Consider the following 12,498-nt stretch of genomic DNA (forward strand, 5'->3'; position numbering starts at 1 on the left):
GCCTCGTTTTAAAGTAGCCCATAGATCAAAAGCATAAGGGGATGGAAACCTAAGGGTCAGACCGAGTCGAAACCAAAGGCCAGGCGGAACAGCTCTGTCTTGCAGGCTCTGTAGAAAGATGTCAAGTCCCGCAGGGCCCTAGTCTCTTGTGACAGAGCGTTCCACCACGTCGGGGCCAGTGCTGAAAAGGCTCTGGTCCTAGCTGAAACCAATCTAACCCCCTTGAGGCAAGGGACCTCCAAAGTGTTGTCATTTGTGGACCTTAAGGTCCTCCACAGGGCATACCAGGAGAGGCAGTCCCGTAGGTCATAGAATCATAGAGTTGGAAGAGACCACAAGGGCCATCGAGTCCAACCCCCTGCCAAGCAGGAAACACCATCAGAGCACTCCTGACATATGGTTGCCAAGCCTCTGCTTAAAGACCTCCAAAGAAGGAGACTCCACCACACTCCTTGGCAGCAAATTCCACTGTCGAACGGCTCTTACTGTCAGGAAGTTCTTCCTAATGTTTAGGTGGAATCTTCTTTCTTGTAGTTTGGATCCATTGCTCCGTGCCCGCTTCTCTGGAGCAGCAGAAAACAACCTTTCTCCCTCCTCTATGTGACATCCTTTTATATATTTGAACATGGCTATCATATCACCCCTTAACCTCCTCTTCTCCAGGCTAAACATGTCCAGCTCCCTTAGCCGTTCCTCATAAGGCATCGTTTCCAGGCCTTTGACCATTTTGGTTGCCCTCCTCTGGACACGTTCCAGTTTGTCAGTGTCCTTCTTGAACTGTGGTGCCCAGAACTGGACACAGGTACCTGGGTCCTAGGCTGCATGGGGCTTTAAAGGTCAAAACCAGCACCTTAGACCTGACCGTGTACTCCACCGGGAGCCAGTGCAGTTGGTAAAGCACTGGTCCTAGGTTCCATTCCCCGGGGCATCTCCAGGCTACTAGCTAGAGCAGCTAAGCCTTATGGTAAAGGTAAAGGACCCCTGGATGGTTATGTCCAGTCAAAGGTGACTGACCTTATCAGTAACTTTGAGCAGAGCCTTTTCAGTGGTAGCACCCACCCCCTTCCCACCAGACCTGATTTTCAAGTGGCTCTTATTATTTTTTCCCCACCAAGCCTTTTTCTGTGGCCACAGAGCTGGTTGATCCCAGTCTGCTGCGGCTGCTGCCTTTAACCGTATGAGTTTCCAAACAGTTTTATTCTGATATTTTGAAAGGAAGGAAGGAAGGAAGGAAGGAAGGAAGGAAGGAAGGAAGGAAGAAAGAAAGAAAGAAAGAAAGAAAGAAAGAAAGAAAGAAAGAAAGAAAGAAAGAAAGAAAGAAAAGGTTTTATGCAATCATTTTTTTGGCTATTTTATGCTAATGTTTTTGAATTTCTCTCTCCACGTTGTGTGCTCCGCTGAGCAGCCCCGCAGCCAAAGAAACAATGTGTTTTTATAACAAGCAAACAAATAAAAAAAAAACCCACCACCTGGATGCCAAACGCTGCTCCGTAAACAAGAACATTCAATTAGCCTTGACTGGCTGAGGTTCAGGCAATCCGTCCTGCGACTTCCAGGGAGGTTGCAAGCCAGCTTGGATTAGCTGAGCTCCCCCTGGATTCCTGCATCCTCAGAGACAGAAGAGGCCAGCCTCTGGGTTCTAGATGTGGCAGAACCCTTCTCAGGCCTTCGGCCGGTGCCCTGGGCAGCCTTCTGCCCCAACGTCCAAGACCCCCGTCTCCCCTCGGCTCACCTTCTCACGCTGGATGAGCTCAAAGGCAGCCAGGAGCTCTCCGGCGCCCCGGCTGCCCCTCCAGATGGGGTGCCACGACAGCCGCGGCTTGTGGTCCAGGCTCGGCTTGCAAATACAGCGCCCCATGAACTCATCGGCGCCCTGGGGAGAGGGAGAGAGAGTCAGGGAAGGGGGACAAGTCAGCCACACACACGGCTTCACTGAAAGTGGGGGCAAATGCTCAGAGCGAGCCAGAAAATACCGTATTTTTTGCTGTATAAGACACACTTTTTCCCTCCTAAAAACTAAGGGGAAATGTGTGTGCGTCTTATGGAGCGAATGCAGGCTGCACAGCTATCCCAGAAGCCAGAACAGCAAGAGCGATTGCTGCTTTCACTGTGTAGCGATCCCTCTTGTTGTTCTGGCTTCTGAGATTCAGAATATTTTTTTTCTTGTTTTCCTCCTCCAAAAACTAGGTGCGTCTTGTGGTCTGGTGCGTCTTATAGAGCAAAAAATACGGTAATTTTGTGTTATTATATTGTAAACCACCCTGTGACCCTCAGATGAAGGACGGCACAGAAATTTACAAGTAACGATGTATATGCATGCTAAAAAGGAAAAAGGAAGTACACAATTAAACACGGGAATTTCCTTCCACAAAAGGCACCAACAGCCTCCGATGTTGATAGCTTTACAAAAAGGATTAGGCAAATTCATGGAGGAAAGGCCTATTGGATTCTCCTAGCCAGGATAGCTCTGCTTTGCCTCCACAATCAGAGGCAGCGATGCTTCTGAATCACAGTTGCTGGAAACCACAGGAGGGGAGAGATGTTCTTACGCTCAGATTCTGCTTGCAGGTTTCCCATAATAGGTAAGTGTTCAGCCACAGTGGGAACAGGATGCTAGAGGGGATGGACCTTTAGCCTGATCCAGCAGGACACTTCTTATGTCCTTAACTATATTGCCACTAAGGTAAAGGTAAAGGGACCCCTGACCATTAGGTCCAGCCGTGGCCGACTCTGGGGTTGCGGCGCTCATCTCGCTTTACTGGCCGAGGGAGCCGGCGTACAGCTTCCGGGTCATGTGGCCAGCATGACTAAGCCGCTTCTGCAAACCAGAGCAGCGCATGGAAACGCCGTTTACCTTCCCACCGAAGCGGTACCTACTTATCTACTTGCACTTTGACGTGCTTTCAAACTGCTAGGTTGGCAGGAGCAGGGACCGAGCAACGGGAGCTCACCCCGTCACGGGGATTCGAACCGCTGACTTTCTGATCGGCAAGTCCTAGGCTCTGTGGTTTAACCCACAGCGCCACCCGCATCCCATATTGCCACTAAACTTACCAGAAAAATAAGAAATCAAGGTGACAAACTTTGTATAAAAGAATGGAAATGGTTTATTGAACCATTTACAAACAAACTGTAAACAGAGAAGAACAGTGGCAAGATACTTTTATTAACCTGCAGTTTTATAAGAGTATACATTTAAAGGAGATGAATAAACGATTAAGTTAATTTGGAATGTGCAGAAAACATTAAAACATAAATTTAAGGAACTGGAGAAAGAGGGGGAAGGAAGTCGAGTTTCGAAATGTTAAAATGACAGTAAACTATTTGAAATGTATAAAATTTGAAATTTGTTTTTGAAAATCATAAATAAAAATTTTAAAACAAAAAAACCCCCTATATTGCCACTTTTTGCCCTCCTTTGAAAGTGGCATACAAATAATTATAATCCTCAGTATCCCGAACAAAAATTTGTTGAGATTAGCCGCCCCATTTCCACAGTGTATTCTCACGTTCCCACCCACTTACATAGGTGTCGTGGTCGTAGATTTCAACCACGATGTTGGGAGGGGACTCGGCAACGTTCTGGGGGGCTCCATGGATCTCGATCTCGTGGAAGATCAGGGTCTGGTCCCAGGTGGGGTTCAAGGTGTTCTTCACAACCACTGTCTTCTGGCTCTGGTGTAGGAAGGAGACGGTGGCGTAGGGGTCTGAGAAGGAAGAGGAAAGGGAGGCGGGTCAAGGCAAGGTCCGTGATTCAAAAGGTTCACGTTCTGCCGCGAGCCAGGATCAAGTCTCGGAAAGCTCTACATAAACCAAAAGGAAACCCCTTAAATTTCACATGGGGGTCTGAACTAGGGATGACCAAGAATGAGGCCTCAGGGTCCACAGTGGATCGCTTGGTGAAGATGTCAACATCATGTTCAGCGGCCGTGAAAAAGGCAAATTCCATATTAGGGATCATTAGGAAAGGAATTAAAAACAAAACTGCCACTATCATAATTCCTTTATACAAACCCATGGCATGACTTTGCTGGGAATACAGTGGTACCTCTGGATGCGAACAGGATCCGTTCCAGAGCCCCGTTTGTATCCTGAGTAGAACATAAGACGCAACTGCGCGAGCGTGGGTCACGTTTTGCTGCTTCTGCGCATGTGCATGACGTCATTTTTAGCGTCTGCGCGTGCACGAGCAGCGAAACCCGGAAGTAACGCGCTCCGCTACTTCTGGGTCGCCGCAGAGCATAACTTGAAAATGTTCAACCTGAAGCACATTTAACCCGAGGTATGACTGTAAAATGTCCAATTCTGGTCACGCCGTTGCATTTCCTCCAAGGTGGCTGATATGGCTTTACCTGTTTCCTCATTTAATTCCCTGAATAACAACCCTGAAAGGTAGGTAAGGCTGAGAGGGAGAGAGTGGCTGGCCCAAGGACACGCAGCGAGCTCCATGACCGAGTGCGGATTCGAACCCTGGTCTCCCGGGTTCCAGTCCACACTTTACGCAGCACTTCCTCATGCAGGGCAGAGTTTGACTGTGGAACTCCCTGCCACAGGAGACAGTGATGGCCACCAACTTGCATGGCTTTAAAAAAGGATTGTTTTTTTTTTACAATAATATTTATTAAATTTCATCAATGGACATAAGAAAAAAGAAAATATACAACAACACAACAGAAAAGTGAAAAAGAAGAAGATGAAATAGCAAACTTAAGATACCTGAACAGAAGAAAAGGAACTCAATGAATTCATTAAAATGCATTTTCATAAACATTTTGGTTGACTTCCTCTAATCTCCTCCATCTGAATTTCCTCTTAATTTGAATGTATAGCAGTTTCCAAAATCCAATCCTTTTACTCACAATTTCCAGGAGGGATAGTCCAGATTTTTTTTTCCTAGGAGGAATTGGCCGCTCACGATCACCAGACTCAGAGCTTCGCACTTTGAAGGAAGCGAGTTGATTCCCTAGTGCCACTGTCTCCAACCCCGCTCACTCTCGGCGCTCTTTTTTAGAGCTTACTGGGGAGCAGAGGAGTCGTCTCCAGCACCTGCAAGAACTCCAAGTCCTCAGAACGCTCAATCTGAGGGTTTTTTGGGGCGCCGCTGTGCTCTAGCGGCTCACCCCCATCTTCAAAGCGCCGGTGCCCTTCCCACGAAAGGGCTCCCGTCCACCATAATCGGGCGTGCCAACCGGAAGCCTCGGCTTTAAAAAAGGATGAGACCAATTCATGGAAGAGAGGGCTATTGATGGAAACTAGACATGATGGCTGTGTTCTGCCTCCGTAGCCGGAAGCAGCAATGCCACTAAAAACCGCAGGAAGAGAGAATTGCTCTGGTGCTTGAATCCTGACTGCAGGATTTCCATGGGCATCTGGGACTAGACTAGAAGGGCCACTGGCCTGATCCAGCAGGCTCTTTGTATGTTCTGGCCAGCGTTAGAGCAACCTCCAGCTCCCTTGTCTTCTGTCCAGGGTCCTGATGTCTTGCTTGACCTCCTTGACTTCTGATTGTGGGCACTCACAGTTCCAGACTCCTTGGGGACTGCGCAATGCATGCGCACAATTGCCAGGGCCTTCCTAAGTCCTTCAACTGCCATTGAGGAGTGGCTCCTTGAGACCCTCCTCAGAAATGCTGCGTGAATAAATGAGCTATTTCTCCGGGAGCTTTGAGACCAAACCCAAACGTTGCTTCTGGAACCATCCAGCAAGGGCTAAATATGGACACTCGCAACACGCAGCTGTGTGCAGCTGTTTTGTGGATGTGATTCAACAGTGTGTGGCAAATTCAGTCTGTGCAGTTAAAGCATATTTGGCACTTGCAGAACAAATCCACTTTTAAAAAATGGATTTTGTGTGCTAAGGAAAATGATGGTAGAAAATAGAGAAAAACTGCTTGAGCTGACATCTTATGACGTCCCCTCAAACCAATGCAAAAAGACCACCACGCAAGCTCAATGGATCGTCCGGGTACCACCTACGAGTCTATTATTCTCTGCAATGTGTATGCCAAACAGAGCCCATCACCCGTGCCGTCTTTGGGAGCAGAAACACAACCAGTTCCTGATTCTTTTAAGTGCCATTCCCGTTACTGCCAGCTTGCACACGGTGCCACCTTTATTTCGTTTGTGGGGCTGGCGTTTCCTTTGCCACACTGGGCCTGGCTCCAGAAACGAGCATTTGAAACCCAACACTTTGACCTGCGGCCTGGAGGGCACCAGGCCAGCCGGGTGCCCGTTATGTGCCACGGCACCGGGAGTGCCGGGCTTCCCCCACTCCGTGCCTTGGTTGGCATCCCAGCCAATGTACATCTCTAATGAGCCAGGCGGTTTGCGATACGATCAGCTACAACAGGCCAAACTCCTGCTAGGAAGAGCATGTCTTTCTCAGCCAACGCTTGTTGGGTTTTCCAGCCCGGAGAAGGTTGAATGCACTACGATAAACAGAACGTTAAATCCTTTAAAAAGGCCCTTTGTCTGAGCTTTGTATCCACACGCGGTTTTATTTTCATAACCACAAAAAGGCTCGGCCTTCAAGGGCTCCTTTATGCTTTGTTCGAGGGACGGTAAATCACAATCCCACATTGTGGACGTCTGCTCCCTGTGTTGTCATTGGCTGCCATCCACCCAAGGGAAGCGACTCCCACCCGGGCCGGCCAATCAGGAGGGATGAGATCACTCTGGTTTGGATCTGAGGCAATAAACCAGCAACAAACAAGAAAAGGAGAGGGGAAATAAGGGGCTCATTGTGGACAAGGGCGGGAGAAGGGATCCCACGGGGTGGGGAAAAAAGTGGGTGATCGTTGGGCTGGTCCCGGTTCAAGATCGGTGTTGGAGCAGGTTTCCACTCGATGGTTTCCCAGTCCAATGAGTCAGAAAGCGCAGAAGGAACGTGCTGTGCGCTCATCATCACGAAGAAGGGCACATTTCAGGCTTGAGAAAACAAACCCGACCCGCGGCGCGTCCTATAAGGGCTCCCTTTTTCAGTGGAAACTCACAGCGAGGCCAAACGCAAAATTGCCAGCGAGAAGAGTTTGGCGATCTCCTCTCCCTCCGTTGATGATAACTGGCCCGGAAAATTTTGTTCCAGCGGATGTGCTTCTGCACAATTTCTAAATTAGAACTGTGAATGGGGGGTGGAAAGATTTTTCCAAGGAGGAAGAAGACAACAAGGTCCAGAAGGGAGCTGGCTGTGCTAAACCCCAAAACTGATTGGGGTGCAGCCTTCAGGAGAGGACCAGGGAGACCTGAGGCCCATCTCCCCCTTCCCATCCCAGCTCAGGAGGTGATGGAGATGCCAAAGGAGAATTGTTCCTCTCCGCTTCCTCTCTGTGCACTTAGAGAAGCACAGGACTTTCCCAAAATAAACTGTAGGTTGCTTAGGGTGCTGGGAATTGGAGCTCCATGAGGGGGATACTACACTTCCCAGGGGTTGGGAGGTGCTGTGAATGAGAGCCAGTGGTGGTCAGAGTGTCGGACTAGGACTTTGCAGAGACAGGGTTTCAAATCCCTGCTCAGCCAGGAATCTCACCTTGGGGGCCAGTCAAACTGCCTCTCAGCCTAACCTACAGGGATGTTGTGGGGATTAAATGAGGAGAGAGAGAGCCTTGACTGCCACCCGGAGCTCCTCAGAGAAAAAGGTGTGTGTTATGTACTGAGTTGAATAGGATCCAAAAAGCAGCAGTCTGATTGGTCCTAGAACAATAGGATTCAGAATGCAGCAGTCTGATTGGTCCTAGAACAATAGGATCCAGAATGCAGAAGTATGATTGGTCCACAGGAGCCACCCAATCCAACTCCGGGTGGAAGTGAATCCACAACCTGATTGGCCTACAGGAGAATCCCGGAATTAGCCAATCATGTGGGGCCCATTGTGTAAATAATGTATATAAAGCAGACATTTCAGGGGAACTTCCATTCCTCCTCACCACTATGAGCTGAATAAAGAGCATGAAATCCACTCCCAGTATATTTCAGTGGGATATCAATGCAATCTATTGATCGATCAATGGTATGAACGCAGCCCAAGTTGCTGCAAGGGAGGCTGTGAGCCGCCAGGCCACTGTGAGGGTGAGAGTGGGGAGTTTGCCATGCCGTTCTCGGCAAGCCTAGCTTTGCAAATCCGGGAGGGAGACTCCTGGAGCTGCTTCACCCCTCCAAGCAGCAGCTATCAAATCCTCAAAACAGTCCATCAATGGTGTCTCTGAAAATTTTTACACACCTCTTGGGAAGACAGGCGAACTAACACCAGAGTACTGGAAGAAGCAAAAATCACCAGTGTTGAAGCAATGATTCATCAGCATCAACTTCACTGGACTGGTCATGTTGTGCAGATGCCTGATTCTCATCTTCCAAAGCAACTATAGTGGTACCTCAGGTTACATACGCTTCAGGTTACAGACTCCGCTAACCCAGAAATAGTACCTTGGGTTAAGAACTTTGCTTCAGGATGAGAACAGAAATCTTGTTCCAGCGGCACAGCGGCAGCAGCAGGAGGCCCCATTAGCTAAAGTGGTGCTTCAGGTTTAGAACAGTTTCAGGTTAAGAACGGACCTCCGGAACGAATTAAGTACTTAATCCGAGGTACCACTGTACTGTATCCTGAACTTAAAAACTGAAATGATTTTTTTTATTTTGTTTCAACTATGGCAGACCAACACAGCTACCTACCTATAATTAAAAACTGAAAGCGTAATGCTAGTGGTCAACAAAAGAGGTTTAAAGACTGTCTCAAGGCAAATCTAAAAAAGTGTAGCACAAACACCGACAATTGGGAAACACTGGTCTGTGAGAGCTCCAATTGGAGAACAGTCTTTACCAAAGGTGTCCTGGGCTTTGAAGACGCTCAAACTCAGGACGCAAGGCAGAAACATGCTAGGAGGAAGGCACGCTTGGCAAATCCACACCGTGATCAGCTCTCGCCCGGAAACCTATGTCCCCACTGTGGAAGGATCCAGAATTGGCCTCCAAAGTCATGCATTGTTAAAACCATGTTTTAACAATCTTACTTGGCTACAAGGGATCGCCAAAGAAGAAGAAGATCCTGTTTGTAAGACTCTGGTTTATCCGGCTGAAAGCGTCTGAAGTCCCAAAGTGATCCTGGCTTCTTCATCGCCCGGGGCAGGGAGCTGCAAACGGCCCACCTCACCCCCCTTTCACCCTGTAGGTGTTGACCTGACCTCAAAACCCAGAACTCCCCTCTCCCCCGGGCGAACGCCAATGTTTGCAAACCCTTCCTGCCTGGTTCAATTGAGAATCTGCAAAATATTCTCTGTGCGGGGAGATGGCAGCATCTTGGACCGAATGAATGACATTTCCCCCACACGCAGCAAGCACCGGGAAACCAGCCATGTATTACTTTCTACAAACAGGCGTTTGTTCTTGTGAACAACATCCCACACTGGGAGCCACAAAACACATTCGCTCACCATTTGCTTTAAAAAACACACACACCAAAAAAACTACAATAACATCACTTTATTAATCTAGATTTCCAAGATAGCCTACAAAAGAGAACCACAGGGCAAATATAAATCAGATCAAAAATATCAGAAACAAAAGCAATTATCATAGCAATAGTAAAAATGCAAAAAGCAGTAGATAGAAAGCAGTTACAATCCCAGGCAATCTTTTTTGAAATGTCTAAAATGTGGCTCTCCGGGCAAACTGAGATCTGGCTTAATTTTTTAATTTTAATTTTTTTAAAAAAAGATTAGTTGAGAGAACTTTACTTTCACCAGTCTAAGAATACTTGAACATCAGCTCCATACGACGTTCCCATCCAGGCACCTTTAGAGAAAACAACGGCCCCTCACACACCTCCAACAACCCCCGGTCTTTAAACTTCCAGCTCATTCCTACACACTTTTCATTAATTGCCCAGAAGGAGAGGAATCAAATGCCTTTCTTCACACAGAGCAGAGTTAGGGCTAATCCACACATACCTTTCCTCCCCTTTTCCCAGGCGCAGTCCGTGCTTTAAAGCTCCATGTCCGAGTGCCCTTTGTTTTGCTCCGAGATTTCCCTGTGAAAAGCTGCTCTCTAAAGCTCACTCGGAACAAACATCAAACCATGGGAAAGTCCAATTGATGTTTGCTCCAATGGAGCGATAAAGAGACGGTTTTCGCAGGGAAATCTCTGGAGGGGGAAAAAAGAAAAACACTTGGACACAGAGATTTTAAGTGCGGACTGGGACCTGAAAAGAGTGAGGCAAAAGTAAGGCCCTGAAACAATGGGATATAACTTCCATCGTCGGACAACATGTGAAAACAGGCTAAGGAAATGCTCCCAGGTGACTAGGAAGTTTGGCAGGCTACTTCCATTCCTGCAGAGATGGGAACTGGTCCATTCATCTGCCTTCCTTGGCAAAAGGTCCTCAAGACCGACATTTTTCAGGAAGCAAGGAGCCGCAGTGCCCTTTCAGCATCAAGAAATGCCAGTATCACACAGGGTGCTGTGCCTGGTAGCACTTTGACCTACGTCAAAAATCCCTGGGGAGTCTTGTTTGTGCATTGCAACCAGCCAAATGCAACCTTCCATGCTCTGGGCTCCCAAATCTCTTTGCCCCGCCATCAAGAACAAACAAACAACTTATCCACATGATGCTATGCGAAAGAATGAAAGATCACTACCCCCCCTTCTTTCTCCCATATATCTCTCCCCCAATAAGGTTGCCATATTTCAAAAAGCGAAAATCCGGACACAAAGGTTCTTGAGCTTTTTTTGCAAAATCTCCCCCCCCCCCCAAAAAAAGGGGGTTTTAAAGCTATTTTTTAGGAAATTCATCAAAACATTAACACTTTCAATATGGGCTGCCATACGCTCAGGTTTCTCCAGATATTTTAACCGACTTTAGAAAATTCCACCAAGATGACATTTTCAGTGGATAAATCCAGCCTATGTTTGGGAAATCTTGGACGTATGGCAGCCCCACAACCTCAAAATGCCTATGAGAGCCGCGTCTCACATGAAATGTAAATGACCTGTAGAAAGGACGCTATGAATTGAAAAAAGAGATAATATACGTACCTTAGTTATCCATGAAAATATTTCAATACAAACAAGTAAAAAAAAAATTTAAAGTAAAATCCCAAGGGAGCAATGCAATTTAGGAGGCCAGCTTACCTGAAAAGCTGTCCTTATCCATGGCAATCAGATCCCTCGCTTGATAGATATAACATCGCAGGTGGTACCTGTTCCCATCTTCAAGGGGAAGAGGGGGAATCAAAACAACAAATTATCCAAGTTCATGCTGGAGCTTGAAAACCGAACTTGCAAGACGCAGCTTTAGAATAGCATTCTGTTACAGGGACGCAGGTGGCGCTGTGGGTTAAAGCCTCAGTGCCTAGGGCTTGCCGATCGAAAGGTCGGCAGTTCGAATCCCCGCGGCGGGGTGCGCTCCCGCTGTTCAGTCCCAGCGCCTGCCAACCTAGCAGTTCGAAAGCACCCCTGGGTGCAAGTAGATAAATAGGGACCGCTTACTAGCGGGAAGGTAAACGGCGTTTCCGTGTGCGGCTCTGGCTCGCCAGAGCAGCGGTGTCATGCTGGCCACGTGACCCGGAAGTGTCTCCGGACAGCGCTGGCCCTTGGCCTCTTTGAGTGAGATGGGCGCACAACCCTAGAGTCTGTCAAGACTGGCCCATATGGGCAGGGGTACCTTTATCTTTACCTTACAACACACAAAGCAAATTACAAAACTTCACGACTTCCAAGGCATGGTGATGCCATCATCGGTGCCAACTCCCTGGGGCCCTGGGTGCCCAAGCACCCACAAAATTCCCCATGAAGGGGCCGGGCACCCACAAATTTCAGTGCCAGGGGCATGCACACTGCAGGGCACCCACAGTCATGGGGCCAAGTTGGCACTCCTGATGCCCACGGAGGAGGAGATGTCTGTCAGTGCCGCCTCAGGCAAACTGGTGTCCTTTGGATATTTTGGGCTGCTCCAGTCATGGGGGGGAGGGGAATGGGGTTTGGGGGCAAAAGGGGTCTTGTGGTAGGAGCTGTTGAACCTTCCACACACACCCAACAAACACACCCACCCACCTATGGCTTGCCCACTCAAGTCCTCATTTCTTCAACAAAGAAGCTGTGCCAGAATTGGGCCTGGCTGGTGGGGGGGGGCTTCATGGGGGAGACACCAAGGGGAGGGGGAGAGGCTATGGGGAGGTGAAGATAAGGCACAGTAAGAAGAAGAGTTTGGATTTGTAAGGATTCAACTTTATATGCCACTACTGATCCAAAATAGGAGCCCTGGTTTATATACTGCAGGTATGGGTTTCAGCAAAGGGGCACAAAGTCTCCCTACACAGTTTGGCCAAAAACATGCACAGTCCCTGAGCACCAGGGTTGTGTCATCCTACGTCAGATCTTCTGAGAACTGCAGGTTATTCTCTCTCTCTCTCTCTCTGGTGATTGCACACCCAGATATTCTTTTTAAGGGGCTGGTTTGCTACAATCATGAAAAATGTGCTTGTGTGATTGATTTGAGGAATTCTCTGAGCCC

General features: G+C 48.2%; 1 protein-coding gene across 13 annotated transcripts in view; it reads right to left on the bottom strand.

Annotated features, from left to right (window-relative positions):
- Window positions 1–12,498, bottom strand: part of DYSF (dysferlin) — a 175,258-nt gene that overhangs the window by 71,601 nt on the left and 91,159 nt on the right. For all 13 annotated transcript variants that reach the window (XM_083398131.1, XM_083398138.1, XM_083398134.1 and 10 more), the window contains 3 exons: window positions 11,118–11,195; window positions 3,526–3,707; window positions 1,733–1,873 (listed from right to left, as the gene is read on the bottom strand). In XM_083398131.1, coding sequence (XP_083254257.1) covers window positions 1,733–1,873; window positions 3,526–3,707; window positions 11,118–11,195 — 401 coding nt within the window. The remainder of the gene's footprint in view (window positions 1–1,732; window positions 1,874–3,525; window positions 3,708–11,117; window positions 11,196–12,498) is intronic.

This window comes from Podarcis tiliguerta (genome assembly GCF_965153285.1).
Source record: "Podarcis tiliguerta genome assembly, chromosome: 9".
NCBI classification, from domain to species: Eukaryota; Metazoa; Chordata; class Lepidosauria; order Squamata; family Lacertidae; genus Podarcis; species Podarcis tiliguerta.